Here is a 16,194-nt window from a genome sequence, read left to right on the forward strand (position 1 = left end):
TGAGAAATGTCATTTAATCTCTTTCTAACTCCAGGAAGGAAATGTACAATAGAATTCTCGAAACTGGTCAGAATACACAATGACCATGCAATTGTCTAAAATTGTCTCTATCATGGAACCAGGACCGATCTTGAAGTTTCTATCAAATATTCGGTTTATAATTATGAACACCGATAGATTTCGAGTATTTGACTTTGCCGTGTCGGTTCTGAAACTCGAGAAACAGACAGGCTTTAATAATTCTGCACAAACAGTCATAGAACAGAGAATGGTTTCACGTTCGTCAGCGAACCTCGTTGGTACATGTTCCGGTATTATACTACATGCGAGTTTACACGAAAGTTTCTCCACTTACGGGTAAATTAAGATAAGTGTACACTTGGTAATTAGTCGAAGCACCATCGCGTATATTTCACAAGAACTCGCTAATTGTCATCCTCATTATTATTAATGGCCGACACTTCTTTCTATTGAAAATAAAGCAGGAGCTCAAGTTTGTAAACGTTGAAGTAACTAAGAGTGTATACGCTCTATAAGAGAGACTTCCTAATTCGTTTTAAATTCCGCTGTACTATGCGTTGTTACTTTTAAGCGTAAATAACTTGAGAAAAGAAATTGTTCTTGGAATAAATACTGTACTCAGCCTAAAAATTTTTTATCAAAATTAAGAAACAAAAATATGCAATATAAATGGAACAAATAGATTCAGTATTTTTTTAAAGAAAAACATACGGTTAAGGTAATTCAACGTGAAAAAATACGAATGATGGAAACAGTTTCCGTTAACTCACAACGACGACTTTGTGAGAAACATACCTTAATTTCTTTGAGGATCATAATGAGCTCGTTTCGGGCACAAAAACATGCGTTTTGAAGTATTGTTTCGACCTGGGGACCTGGCGTATCTGGCGGATGTGGATGATGATGCGGCGTGTGACCGATCTGAATCGCCCCCGGATAAGAGGAGTGTGCCAGTGGCGTTGAGTGTTGATGATGCGGTGTTGCAGCATGGCTATGATGATGATGGGGCGTCGTGTGAATGTGACTGTGCCCATGGCCCATCGTGTGATGGTGAGGGCCAGGGGTACTGTACACATTATTCAGGAGATTATTATGGGACGCCAGAGCGTTGTCCTCGAGATCCAGGACATTCGCTAGGAGGGATTTGCTGCTCCTCTGACGAAGCTCCAGGTCACCGTGACTCTTGCCAGCACCTGTTTTGGGAAATAGTTATAGTAAGTGAAAGCAATAGTTGATTAGAGTTTTTATCGCATTCGGTCCATAATGAGACATAAAATGGGGGTAGGATACAAAGGGGAGACAAGAGTCGATCGATAAATACTATTTTATTTTAAATAAAGTCTGAGAATTTTTTCGATTTCATACGTACATGAAAAACAAATAAATAATTTAACAAGGAAATCCTTGGAATGGCAATAGTATAGCGTATGTACATCGTTGGGAATCAGTTTTTGAAGAGGAATAATAGTCGTCTTTGAGAATTCTTTCGATTTTATAAGAACAGAAAATCAAAGAAAAGAAGCAACTTAGAACTACTCCAAAAAAGTAGTAAAGTAGTATATGTACAACATAGCTACTAAAGGAGAGAAAAAAATGTAAAAGAAAGAAGAAATGGATTCTGGCAACGTTTTACTTTCTTGATAGTACTTGTATATCTTCAAATATGTTTATATACATAACCTAAAATAAGTCGGGTTGGAAGTACTTTGTGCACAATTTAGTAGTGTGTGACTGAAATCGGTGTTTATATGACATGGAAAAACATTTATATAGATAATAGTAAATGTTGTCAGTACTTGTGTCGATGCTTTTTCGTGTCACTAAATTACCGGTGACTGGAGACGGTTTCTGAGACTTTTGTGCCTCCCTCTCTTCTTTATCACTAGGTCGTGACATACGAAGTACACATGGCAGCCAATAAAGGAATACCACTCTCACCTGAAAGTTTGAGATATAAATAATATAATGATAAAATTATGATCGATGAAATACAGAATACAAAATAATTGGCTATTATTCTTGTATGCTTTCAACATTATTATCGAATTTTTAAACTTTCATATTGCTTCAATTCTAAAATTAGATATTGGCTTTGATACGTGAAATAATATTTAACAAATTAAAAAATTAATAGAAAATACCGTTCATGCGTTTCTTATAACCCACAGGGTATAATAGATAATAAAACTCGTGTGAGGTGGAAACTTAGTGTTACTCGAAGAAGTAAATCCAGTTAATAACTGAAGTAAACCTAAAGCGTATTTGGAAGCACATAAACTCAGGTTAATTGAAGTTATATATGCGGTGAAATCAGAAGTATATACTCTTTGTACATACACAACAACACTTAAGTTTCCCGAAATATTCTCAATATTATGTTATAATCTTCAAAAGTTGAATAAGAGTTTCTTTATAACCCTAATTAATCTGATGAAAAACTTGCTTACCCATTCAGACATTTCATGAGTGTCAGAGTTCCGGTGATGATAATTTAAAATAAGAATGGTGCTGACTACACTGCTGGCCACCATAAACATGATACAGTTGAAGTATGTTCCTGTGAAAATATTAAAAGTTTCAAGAAAGTACAACCAACGTGACAAACCGCCAAATTAAAACCGATCGTTCTACTGACCAACTCGGAAACCGCACATCACTATAAACAACATATCGAAATTGTGAATTAATTATAATTCCATCAGTCTCCATCGAAATATCAACCACAATTTCAAAATCCTCCCTTCAGCTATCCTCGATCAAGGTGTCAATGGACGTTTGTTGTCCCAGCTTCGCGTCTAACCTGTACGATCTGTTACTACTGTCAAGATATTACCACTGTCAGTAGAATAGTTCTGACTGCAATAGGGAATCGTCAGTCGAGGATAAAGGACTGTGCACAACAAGCCTCACTCGTATTACGATAAAGGCATTACGAACAGATGTACGTGTAACATGATCCAAGATTTTTGTATAAACCTCGAGTACGATAGATCTTATGCGAACAGATTTACAAAACACTAAAGAATATTCTCTGCGTTTTGGAGTATGTCATAAGAATATATCTCGACAGAAAATACGATTCGCTTTTTCCCGATCACAATATTGGATTTTTTCCGAGGGAATATATCAAACTGCAAGCAGAGATGAAATATGCAAAAATGGTTTCTGAAAATAAATTTTGATCTCATTATCAAAATATACCTGTTAGTTCCCGATATTCTATCAAGCTTGTATTTCGGATTTAAATATTATATTTAAGAGTACAAATGGATTTTCGAACAACAATGTTATTCGATGAGATCCATGTTAAATATCTTTACATTCATTTATGAAAACAAAACGTTTGGTCTCTCAATCTTCGAAACTTTTTAGTTTAAACTTAAATACAGTTTCATACATTTATCGCGCAATGATCCGATCCATTGAAACATATTCGGTTATTGATGCTGCGCTATAAATTATTTAATGATGAAAAAGAATGTGATATTGTGTAAGAGAAAATACTTTTTCCAAAAAAAAGTAAGATGATTTCGTTGTATTATATAATTCCAGCATGGGCTTCGACCCAAATTTCCAATGAAACTACGAAACCGAGTATGCACTAATCCATCTTTCAATACGCAGAACGTACACATGAACGTTAAATAGCGATAAAATTTCCTGGATCATTTCCAAAAACACCGAGGTGCCATAGAATCTTCCGAATTGTGTTTTTAGAAACGTTATCCGTCTCACTCTAGGCACGTTCCAATATTTGAAGTCTTAGGTGAACTATAAATAAAAGATCAGCCAACTCGTGTCTTTATATTTATGAAACGCTCCATTGCCCCCTGGACGAATCGTTCAAAAAAGAAAAAAAAAAAAAAAAAAGAAAAGAGAAAAGAAGGAAAAACCTGATATTATCTCCACCACGGGAACGAATTTAAAGGTACCGAGTAGGTAACAACGAAGTAGTAAAAAAAGGAGTCGGAAATTGACGGACTTACCCAGCAGAGGCACGGCGTCCGAAGTCGCTGGCATTGTCTCGGCCACCATATTCAAGAACACAGTGAGGGATAAGAGAATGGTTACCCCTGCAAAAGAGGTTCGTTCGAGCAATTAATTATCACTGTAAAGCAACTCGATAACCAAACCAGATTAATCCACAACAGGCTGAAAGGTAGGCAGCTGTTGATGCTCGAAGACTCAAAAAGTATTACGAAGCAGGTAGTCCTGATCTTTCTTATCTTAAACTATACGGACTATGTATTTCAAACTCCCGCGGCTTGGTCAGTTATTATCTGTTGCATTCTATCATCATTGAAGTATTAGACACTTAATAAATTGAATAATGAAGTTGTTTGGCTCTTTTTGTCGTATCCATCTTTTAAGTCTTTAATTTCTTGGATAAATATTTGAATTTCTGTAGATAGATAATAAAAAGACGAAAGGCAGTATCGAGTTACCGTTCCTGAGCGATAGAGTATGCTCAAGACGAATTTTATTTTAAACTTTACCAATTATAGTATGAAGTTAAGGAGCGAGCTTAATGTTTCAACTATATGTAATCCCTATCGTATAACTAATTTACGTTAGGGTCAAGTAACTGGAAACTAGAATTTTGCTTGTTAATTGGTATCTACAAACTGAATTTTCAACTTTCTAAGACGTTAGTTACTTTCACGGGGAACGTTGAAACGTAGATATGTTTATCATTTTTAAAAGGATTGTTCCGCGTATATGAAACGCAAAACTACAGAAGGTGATCAATAAATGGCGTATGAATGTCTGCGATCGACATCGACGCGACGGTAATTTCCCATACAATTCAATACGTTACGAGAACTCGACTGAATCTAATCACGTGAGCTGTTATAGTGTGTTTCGAAGCCTGCAAGGAATTGCAATTATGCTAGCTAGCGATTTGAACTTGCCGGGAGAGAGTAATCACCGGAATCTCGAGTAGAACTCATAACGAAATAATGCAATGACTTCGTGAACGCGTTGGCGTGGTCGCGCACTAATGCTGAATAACTGGTCAGAGTTTTACTAACTATGTTTGGCGACATAATTATAATGCTTTATCGTCGGGCCATGCCAATCGACGTTCAATGTAGAATGATCAGAAAAGAAATAAAAATTCTTGAACCATTTACCAGCTTCCTACTGTAATCTTAACGATAGCACAGACAACGATAGATACCGTTTAATCTTCTGACATGCAGAAGCGGTAATCTAACTTGCCTAGAGAAAGTTTCTCGCCGGAATCGGGTGGCAAGGTGAATCCCAGAACGGCCATGCTGGCAATCAGGACACACGGCACGATGAGGTTGAAGAAATAGTAAAGAGTCCGCCTTCTGATGATAACCACGAACGTTATATCTATATACGGTTCTGGGCAGCAATTATAATAAATTTCGTTTCTTTTACCAGGTACTCCTGTAACAAGAAAAGAAAGAATACAATCGTATATTATCTCTGTTACAATCGAAACAAGTTTACGCTTATGCACGCTTATTTATAAAAAATAAAAAAAATAATCTGTGATCATACAGTGTTGAGTACAATACAATACAACTCGATGTTCAACGCGATATGACTGTCACTTTTAAATGTACTCAATAACTATTCTGTGAATGAATGTTTCGTAGAATATACAAAATATTCTTTAATTGTATCACTCTGTGTTACTCATTTATAAAAAAGGGAAAAAACGTAACTTTAAAATATTAAGTTTTCTTCAATTCTCGCTGAAGTTTTTATTTTCTAGAAACTGTACAACTCGCCAGACAACCAAGGCAATGCAACGATGATAATGCAACGAGCGTAAAAGTGGCAAGTGTTCAGAGACGACGGATTCACTTAGGAAGGAAAAAGCTCATGGAAATAAAAGGCTACTAGGCTCGATAGCGATGACTCAACTATTTTACGCGACGTACACTATGCACTTGAACTATCTCGAACAACATAGCGGAAGAAAGACCGCGACTTCATTTTCAAGTGTTTCTTCCGTTATAGCCACATTTTGCTCCGGCTGAGATCACTTAAGATACATTTTTGCCTGCTTCATAAGCTCTCTATGCATGTCGCGTATGTACCGGCACTTTGCGCGTATACGTCCCAGAAATAAAACCTACGTGACCACAAAACGTGATACTTTTATTTTATAATTTGCATCTTGTAAACACGTGCGTTCTCTCTAGATATAAGCATTGCTGAAATTGTTAGGAGAATCACAAACATCTTACATTCTATTTTTAACTTTTCCGTTCATATAAAATACATATTTTTTTTAATTTTGATAGTTGGGCGTTTTTAATAATGATATTGTGTTGTAATTTTTCTTTGTACCTTTATACTCTGCCTCTGTCTCGTTGCTTCTTACGTGTTTATTCTCATTCTTTTTCTTTTTTTTTTTTTTTTGTACATATGCACCTTCTGCTCCTTTTAACTTTTTTTCTTCATTTTTTTCCTATCCCTTGTATTAATCTGTTATATCAAAGAGTTTATCACGTAAATAAATAAATATATAAATAAATCAATAATACTGTAAAAGAATAGCTGACCATCAAATGCGATTATTAATGTGTTAAATGCATCGAAAATTTTATAAAGAATCCGAGAAGTATTTTAAGAGTAACTTGGAGGAAGTGTGCACCATCTTTGATCGAGATTCATTCAAGTTAGTTATGATCGAAATAATTAGATTTCAGCGAGAACACGGACTTTGGAATTAATTTTCACCCTGGAACTCTCGAAGACGTTACAGCCACATGTAACACTGATGAAAATCTGGATTAGATAAAGCTCCCCGGTAGTAAGATGCAGCTGGTCTAGACCTATGAAAACGATTGATCACGGGCTCCTTTGTGTCCTAGAACTTGCCGAGGATTTTAGAATTGCTAATCGTCCAAGAACTGCTTTCACGATGAGCAAACTGCTCGCCCGTGCGAGGAAACGAACTCCGATAAGGGTTGTAAAAACTCACCTAACAGATCCCACTCGCCGTTAGTGATGAAACTGCTGATGTCACCTCCGCTCTCGTCTTGCAGTTGCAGGTCCAACTGTTGAAAATTTATTGCCATCGATTAGAAAAAAGTTATTATGACTGCAGTGCGCAATAGTTTTCATCGTGCAAAATACAATTTAAGAGCATACGATGAAAACAAAATCGATTTTCTCGATTTTCTGCTCTGTTAACTGGCATTAATTATTAACATTGAATATTTAACCATCTCGCAAATTTTTCCTGTGACTAGCCCTCTTTAACGTCATGCAACCTGCAACTTATCTTTTATGTTCGAAGGTAATTTCATTGTTATGCATCTAATGGATATACTTGTATATTCGATGTCAGGCATAGCAAAAGGGAAAGTTGCATAAAACGAGATCGATGAAATCGAATATAATCTAGGAAAGCGTTATACATATATTTCACTTTCCTTCCTACCCCTCTTACCTTTGCTACTTCGTTCTGCTTATTGTCCTCCTTAATGAACCTTCGAGCATTTTCGAATTCCATCGTACCGTGTAATTCACAGTCTCAATTTTAATTATTCAGAATGATTACAGACGACAAATAAAGATAGGTCGCACGTTTTCAACGTATTATACAACTACAAGAATTGCAAACATTTTATCCCTTATTGCGTTCCGTATTTCAACAATTGCCGAGTTTCGAAAAAATTTACAAATTTCCATATACCCTACTCATTTTATGTTGAAGTAATTGCTTCAAGAAAAATTCTACACCTTTTTCTTTCGTATATCCGTGACCTGGAGACCGCTGTTACAAAGAGAATAGAATTTAGTTAAAAAAAATTCAAAATAAGGAGAAGTCCATATTATTGTGCCTTTGAATATAAATTTTGTTTTGGATTACAAGGATTACAATTATAGAAACAAAAGAGCTATAAGTAGATTTCTATTGCTGTTTCTTGTAGCCTTCAGCTAGAACTACACACCAAGGTTAATTTTTTGGTAATATCCTTTGCTATAAATATATTAACGTGCTGCCTATCATACGTTCTTCTATTGTATTGTAACACTGAAAGAGTGAGGATCTGGATCAGCATACACTATACCTGTACTTATATTTATACTTATTTCAATATATTGTTCTATTATGAATTCATCCACTCGTTCTTCTACCAGTCAACCTCAACATTTTAGAAAAAAATTATTATTCCGCGTGTTTATAATCCGGCTGGATTCACGAAAATCTATAAACTCATTGTGTTTATACAAAAGGTAGTATTAGTATATGTTTGGAGAATTTTCGAAGTTAGACAAAAACTGTGAAAAAAACAAATATTTATATATTATATTTATATTTCAAGATACGCAGTAACATATTTTAAGAAACACGTCAAAATTGTCCATTTTATCGCGCAATTTTACGTTTCCCTTTTCTAACGATTTAAACAAAAGCACCACGTTGAAGAAATTTTGGAGCAGTCTATCCAGACATTGTATTAACCAATTGAAACAGCTAGTGAGAAACTGCATTACTGAGAATTCTCCGCACGTTACGCTGTCGCATTTATTGTTACCCGAAATGCACCTTTCACAATTCACGAATTTTCAGGAATCCCCTTGGAATAATGTTTTCCGGAAGCATCGCTGCATTTACATCAGATTGCTAAAAAGACGACACTGCACGGACACTTTAACGACATTAACGGCTTATAGGATTAAATGGAGTCTCGTCCAAAAAGTGCATTTCGATTCTTTAAATCCTATTCATCTCATATTGTACATAGTCCTGCCACAAATTCTGTTTGCAACAAGAATAACTTTACAGGACGAGGATGGAAACGATACTACGGACAAGTTTTTACGGTAAGCTTTTTGCTCTAAAGTATTCTAAAAATAATAATCAAGGATATCAAAATTGGGGCATTCTGATTGTCAGACTTCTGAAGCGATAAATTTAGGTACATAAAATCGTTCTCAATCAACAGTTGAACCTCGTCGACGGATGCAAAATCTTACTAGAACATTTAATATTTGCCAGCAAAAGTACACACAATTGAGAAATTTAATTTTTTTTTATCTTTCTTATTTTTTGATCCTCGTTATGGGAACAGAACCTGTTGTATATTTCCAAGCTATTATTTTCCAACATTTTCAAGTAATAAGGCAATATTCAGTTGCAACTACCTTCTCTGATACTACCTTCTCCTAAAGTAATATTCCCTGATATTTTTTCTTAAAAACACATGCATAGAAAACACTAGACAACAACAACAAAAAAAAAGAATTTCCTAACGTTTTATGTACCACGTGTCGAGTCGAATCGTAAAATATCGTTGTGTACTTAGAGAAATTTCTTTTCCCTCTTAAGAAGTTTGGCATGTGTTAGCTAAGTACCTTGACTATAAAAACGCAAGCGGAAAATTAAAAAGAAACGGATACGTGCCGACCCATTTCCTATGGTGCGGTATCCCCTACCTGAAAACCGTCGTACGTCCAGGAGCCGAATTTCATCTCGCAGCGCTGATCATCAAAGGGGAACCACGTAATGTCTATCTTGCAAGTGCTTTTGAATATGCCGGGCGGTACGTATAAGCAGGTCCCATTGTTCTTCACGACGACGTTCGTCGGATAAGTGCCGTCGAAGCCTTCGTCCGCGCTGTAACCAACAATCGTTATCGTTAAACGGGTTCCGATTAATGTTTCGAACAACGTTTAGCCCTACCATTAAAATCTTGAAGCAGAAAAGTGTTACGCAAAAGAATTTGTTAGCACCGATTACTCAAAACCTGTAATATGGAAATTTTGCTGATAATATTAGTCAAATCGCGTAAAAAGATCATGGTGAAAAGTAAAAGATGAATATTTTAAACACGAATGAAGTTATAGATTTTAATGTAGTATACAGAGACAATCGAAGTTTTCGACTTAGCGTGGTAGCCTGTTGAATTTATCGCAGTTAAAAGTCCTGTAAAATTATGGAAGTTATTGGATAAAAGTCGTGATTAATGATTCGCACGATATAAAAATTTGCACGTAGATTCGTAGACACCTATTTATTTATATACTTCAACATCTTTTCACTAGTGAAATGCAAAACATAGGAAGAAGGACCATTTTATATCTTTTGTCTCTAGCGATCCTTTGCTCTCGGGGCAGGTGTTTCCTAAAATTAAAATATTGAATTACGCCGGATCTAGTTACCAATTCTGTTTCATTGTGCGATCGATTCATTCTATTTGTTGCAAGCTAAAGAGCCCTGAATTCGTTACTTTGTTACTGACTTTAAAATCGCAATGTCTAATGCTTGTTATGATGTTCAAAAATGATATTTAATTACGACATTTGAAGGGCAAGCATTTTTCCGAGCACTTGCATAAAATCAAACATCAAAATTTTAATAAAGTTCAGGCAGCTATGTCAAATAATAAATTTAATTTAAGATCTCTTGTATTTAACAGGTATTATTCGCACGAAGTCAAATGAAATTTTTATAAAATGCAGGTAAATGTAGGAAATAATAATTTCAGAGTCCTTCATGCAATTCTATTTATCAAAAGTTATTTTCATATATTACTATCGAACTTTTATTGCGCGTATATTTCTTTGTTGAACAAGAATCGAGAGTAATTTAATTATCAGAATAGCAACGTATCTGAAGAATCTTAATGAAACGGGTTGCACATTGAAATATTTAAAGCGAATTGACTTACTCAATCGCTGTCCATCACGTATTATAAATTAATGAATCTCCCAGCCTACTTGTTCTTCCATCTACGGTCAAAAATATAACAGTACGAGAGTGTCTGCCTTGAAACGGTATATATACAATGTAATTAGCAGACAGGCGTGTGATTTATTCGTGGTTTTTGCACGTAGTTATTGAACGCAATAAATTTATTACCCATTTAGAAAGCACGGTCATCGAGTGAAGACCGATACCCTTTCCTGGAAAAAAGTACGGAATGTTGCATGCAATTAAAAACTTAGTAGAGGTAGGACGTCGCGTGATATCGGGAAAATGTTATTCGTCAATTAAATTAATTAATCTTGAACGCTTGAATACGAAAGAATTCACATATAAATAATAATTTTGAAATCATAAAGAATCACGGAGAAATATATTATCGTTCTACTCTACGAGCAAAAAAGATACTTCAAACTTCGACAAATAACGTGAAATTTCAAATTTCTGAACGCAATAAATTCTGCTAGACTATCTATATTATATACTATTTTTAACTTTTTTTGATCTACATATTTTGATACAGTGTCAAGTTATTAAGCAGTAAATTATTATCGTTAGATTCGCAGTCACTACGGAATGAGTTAATTACAGAAAATTCTCTGTGTTCCGTTGTATCCCAATTGTAGTAATATTGTGCCAATCTCGTCTAAAATTCTATATGAATTCGTTACTATTTTAAATCGATACTCTGTCATTTTCTGGAAACAGTTACATTTGTGCTCGATGTTTCAGCTTCAAGCGACACGCTGGATAGATAGGACCATGAAGCAAGCTATGACGTTGATCTATCGACAAACGGCTTTTTGAAGCTTCCACTAAAGCCTTTTCTTATCTTAATCTCCTCGATTTTTTCTATTTCCTTCTTCGTATCGTTCAAAATACTTATAATAACATCCACGTTTGCTCAAAAACTAACTTAAAAAAAATAATTAATACCCTGTTGTAATTATTATTGGAGAAATTATAGAACACGTGGAGATTTAGTTTCTTCGCATGAAGCTACAATTTATTAGATAAAGGGAGAGGAATAGAAATACTATTTTTTATTGATCTTTTTAAAAAAAACAAGTCCATACGTCAGTGTACATAGTACGCAGATGCAACTAAAGTTTTTGTCAGGGTATCGTATGAGTCGAATTTTGGCAAATTCTCCTCGCCACTTTATAATTTAAAACTTCAAACTAAAACAATGATTAGGGAGAACGGTAAGCATTAAACTGAGAATCATCTAACTTGTAGATTTGATCTCCTTCGCTCTTCCAACTTGCTTCATTTAACCACAATGGTAGCAAATCGGGAATTATTGGAAAGTCAGAGAAAAGATAGATTGCTCATTCGCTATCTTTCTGCATTTTACGCCCAGACCTTTCATTTCCTTCAAATGGTTTTCAACATAGTTGTTTCCACAATGCCGAAAGTATATCGACATTTGATTGATCGAAACGTCCATAAAGATGATTGAAATATTTCTGAAAACGTGTTTGCGCTTAAATGAGATCAGATCCATAGAGTAAAAGGAATTCCAATCTTTAGAAGTAAAGATGCTTCTCGTAAATTATTTTTTCTTGATGCAGTTACTCCGCCACTGGCCACATTGGCTTTCTTTTTACTTCTTTTACTTTACCGATGTCTGTTGTAGTTGGCATCGAAAAGACTCATCACAAATAGAAAGCATCTGTTTAAACGAATGAATTTCGATTTCCTAATTCTAACGTAGTACACATGGCCAAGTCCGTCAGGACTTTTCATTTTTCACGCGACAGTAAACTCCGTCGATGAATAACAACTCAAAACTTAATCGCCCCGTTCTCATCGCCTAACCCATTCTCCCGTGATCCCGAAAATGGGCAGATCCCCAACAGTCACGTAACACCTAAAAAAATACGCCAGCATGCCTGCCACTATTTATCCTCGTAATTGCGAGGAATTCGCACGGAAAATTCGCGCCTCCGCACCAGATGACCCTGCGAGAGTCGCTCGAGTATCGTTAATGAACATCGGGAAGCTCTTCGCTGAAGAAGCAACGCGGTGAACCGTTCGTTCTCAATTATTGTTTCTACACTCGACTCGAAGCCTAAGGATGCACAGCAAACAGGGAAATATGATTTTCAATGGGATGCATCGGGACGATTCCACGGGGCACGGATATAAGGCGGGTGAATGGTATACATAATATACTCCCGCATCCAGACGACTAAGGATTGGTTGGAAGCCGGCCAGTTGGCCGCAACCCAATCCGTTATTTCATTCTTTTTGAATCCACCCTCTGTACCACCTCGTACTCACCCTACTGCCTTGCCACACCCACTAACATGACTACCATCCTCTCAATCCCCATCATTCTGCCGTTTCACATCACACTGCACTCCCTGTGTGCTTGCACGTTTCTTTCCGCCGCATGCTAAATTCGCATAAGCGGCCATCCCCTTTGACAACGAAAATTAAATTCCCATCGAGAGCCCTCTGAGCCCCAAACTGAGGATGCCCCAAAATGTGTATGCAGCCTGACGCAATGATATTTACGCGCGTCGACCGCGCCATGAATTAGTATCGATTTGCGTTTAAACCTAGTTCCTGTTAGATGTAACATTCGTTCCTGCAAACAGAGCGGCTCAAACCAGGTGTAAGTACCAATCCGCTCGGTAGGGACGATTTTGAATTTTAATAGCTCGACCTCTCGAACTGCCAGCCTGGTCGAGTGATGAATTCACTAGTGCGGGATAGATTGGCTTTCGGGATCAATTTGTATTTATTTAGGACAGGATGGGTTCGATGTAACATTAGATACGGCTAATTGTTAATCCTTTTGATCTTGTCAGTATCTATATACGTTAAGCAGAATCCATTAAACGGACAGAGAAATGAATCTGAAAGGAAAGAAAAATTAAGAAAATTTTAGAATCTGTACCGACAAGCTTAATCGGTAGGAGCTGAACAACGTAACTCGGGTGGCATGCTTCGTATTAATTTTTCAGTTATTCAATCTGTCGATTTTCCGGGTAGTTGGTTCGAAAGAATCGCAATTCCTGCTTGTATGGCCCGATTAAAGGTATGGCGCAAGAAATGGTAGAAACCGTTCTCTTCCGATAGTTAATGTTTCGATTATTAGGTCAGTGGCGTCGATCGATAGAACCTTCGTCTTCGTTTTCATTTTTAACCGAACGTCCTCGATAAAATGCCGCAAATGATATTGGCATACATTAGAGAACATTAACAATTTACCGCGATTTCATGCAACCACGACTACGCTCCGATAAAGTTCGACTCGATACATTCTGGTGCTCTGGCTCTTGAAAGAAAAGGTAGAGGAAAAAAAGAGAGGGGAAGATTCATTTCATAAAGTTCGTCACGACTGTTTGTGCCAGCATCGTTTCGATAATCGACAGGTATCGTTCAATGCATATACATGCAAAATGCATGGCTGCATCCCAGGGCCGCCTGTATTTGTACAAGCCAAGTCCGACCAGGTAAATAGTTTCGGTTCATTGGCCTTCAAACCCTTTTCAACGGCACTCGAACAGTCTCGTGTATTCGAGGTACACACAGGAAGCTGGAAAATCGGAAGGCAAGAGAGATCGTGGTCCAGGTTATAGGTACGGATAGAAAAAGGACCGACGCTGGACGGGGAGTTGCAATTGGGTTCTTTGTGTCGCGGTATTATTCGCGAGTTTTGCGATCGCCAAAAAGACAGCTGTGCTCGTAAACGGAACAAGATTAAGTGGAAACGAGTGCAGTTACGCGGAACCCACCAGTGAATCGCATTTCGTTCCATTCATTTTGTGTGAATGAACTTCTCTCGTACAAAATAAGGATGAAACAGAGCCACTTGTGCTTCTTTCCTCAAATTAAATACCAGTTAAAACGATATCGTGCAATGAATAAATGCTGGCGAGGTAATTCAAAAACAGGATTTTTTAAATTACTATATTATCTTAATCGAAATCGATAACACAAAAGAGAGTTGTAAACACGGTACGTAGATAAAATGAAAAAAAGGAAAAAGTTGAAATTTGGAGTTCTTAAAATTTTAATGGAGCATCATTTTCAACATTTTTAGGAATCGGAAAATCTATTTTTCGAAATTCACTCAGGATAAAAGTAGACACGTAAACGATTGTAATAAAACATAGCAGACGAACGATATAAAAAAGGAATCCTTTGTCACATGCTAAAGTGGAAAATTCCTCAAGGACACGTTTGAGAAACAAAATGTCAAATGCAATACGTTAAACAGTCGACCGAGTTTCGAAACGATGGAATATTTGTGACGTTTGAAAATCGCTACGCTGGATTTCCCATTTCTCCCAAAGATCTCTGTCGTTGTAGAACATCATTGTGAATTAAATAGCTGTATGCACCAAGACACCATTGTCGATCTGAAATTCTCTAGTGCAACTGAATCTGCAGATATAACTCCATTATTGCACGACATTTGGCAAAGCCACTACTACCAGATAATTCTCGAAAATGTTCTCGGATTCGCCGTATCAGCCGAGATTTCCCAGTCGTACCGAATGAAAAATCACTTTGTACCTTTAGCCAAACTACTTCCTCTCGTGTTTCTACCTACTGCGTGCTTTGGTGACGAAAGCCTTTCGATTTTCCTGATATTTCATTACGAGGATTCCGTCGATGTGTACCTTTCTATAGCGAAGATAATAGAATTGTGTCGTTCACGAAGAGCTACATTTTGAAGAAACTGAAAGTACAAAATAAAAGTCGTCTCGATAAATTTACAGCGTGTTTCGTTGCATTTACACGAGTTACCAGATCCTAGAATCGTTCCAAAAGAGATGTATCACAGTTTGAAGCGTACGAAGTTCATGAACAAGCTGTTGCAACTTCCTCGGCTAAAATAAGCTGAAAAGAGTGAAGCTTAGAGCGAAAGTGTTATCATGAAAGCTGATAGTAGATGATAAAGTGAACACGTCCTTTCGAAACCGATATTCTTGAGATTTGTTCGACGTACCAAGTACCAAAATACCAAATTGAATGGCAATTTAAAATATTTGGTACATACATCGTCACTTAGTGGTGTACGGCTTTTGTGGTGAAATACTGTACATCGTTGAATTCTAAAAGTGTAACCACATTTTCCGACATATCGGTCGACGACTATCATCTAACTGTTAAAAACAAAACGTTTCCAATATCTGTTTAAATACCCCTAGCTAATATCACGTAGGCAATAAGACGCGGAAGCCTCTCTCGAGGACCCGTGTCAGGCATCGGTGTTTGCGGCGGTCCGAGCGCCAATAATCTAAACATTCCCCGACATCGAACCGTCGATGATCGGTTGGTTTTAGTCAGTCGCCGAGAAAACACCGAGAGGTCCACACCCGTGACTTCGGTTGACTTCGTCACATTAAACACTTAAGTAAACGAATGCGACTTTTTTAAAATTATTTAGCCCTCTTCCTAAACACATCTTTTCTTTTTAAATCGATCATACTTGAATTAAATTCCATCAA

At 36.7% G+C, this 16,194-nt stretch overlaps 2 protein-coding genes across 4 annotated transcripts in view; one reads left to right on the forward strand and one right to left on the reverse strand.

Annotated features, from left to right (window-relative positions):
• Bin1 (histone deacetylase complex subunit SAP18) overlaps positions 1-16,194 on the forward strand; it is a 386,327-nt gene that overhangs the window by 166,653 nt on the left and 203,480 nt on the right. The window lies entirely within an intron of this gene.
• The window catches only part of nAChRa7 (nicotinic acetylcholine receptor alpha7 subunit), a 160,694-nt gene that overhangs the window by 2,400 nt on the left and 142,100 nt on the right, over positions 1-16,194 (reverse strand). For 2 of the 3 annotated variants that reach the window (XM_069126860.1, XM_069126858.1), the window contains 7 exons: positions 9,454-9,634; positions 6,989-7,064; positions 5,245-5,439; positions 4,008-4,094; positions 2,469-2,578; positions 1,818-1,959; positions 817-1,214 (listed from right to left, as the gene is read on the reverse strand). In XM_069126860.1, the coding sequence (XP_068982961.1) occupies positions 817-1,214; positions 1,818-1,959; positions 2,469-2,578; positions 4,008-4,094; positions 5,245-5,439; positions 6,989-7,064; positions 9,454-9,634 (1,189 nt within the window). The remainder of the gene's footprint in view (positions 1-816; positions 1,215-1,817; positions 1,960-2,468; positions 2,579-4,007; positions 4,095-5,244; positions 5,440-6,988; positions 7,065-9,453; positions 9,635-16,194) is intronic. The other variant, XM_069126859.1, reaches the window with a different exon arrangement.

This window comes from Bombus flavifrons, chromosome 14 (genome assembly GCF_040668555.2).
Source record: "Bombus flavifrons isolate JBK064 chromosome 14, iyBomFlav1_principal, whole genome shotgun sequence".
Classification (NCBI taxonomy): Eukaryota; Metazoa; Arthropoda; class Insecta; order Hymenoptera; family Apidae; genus Bombus; species Bombus flavifrons.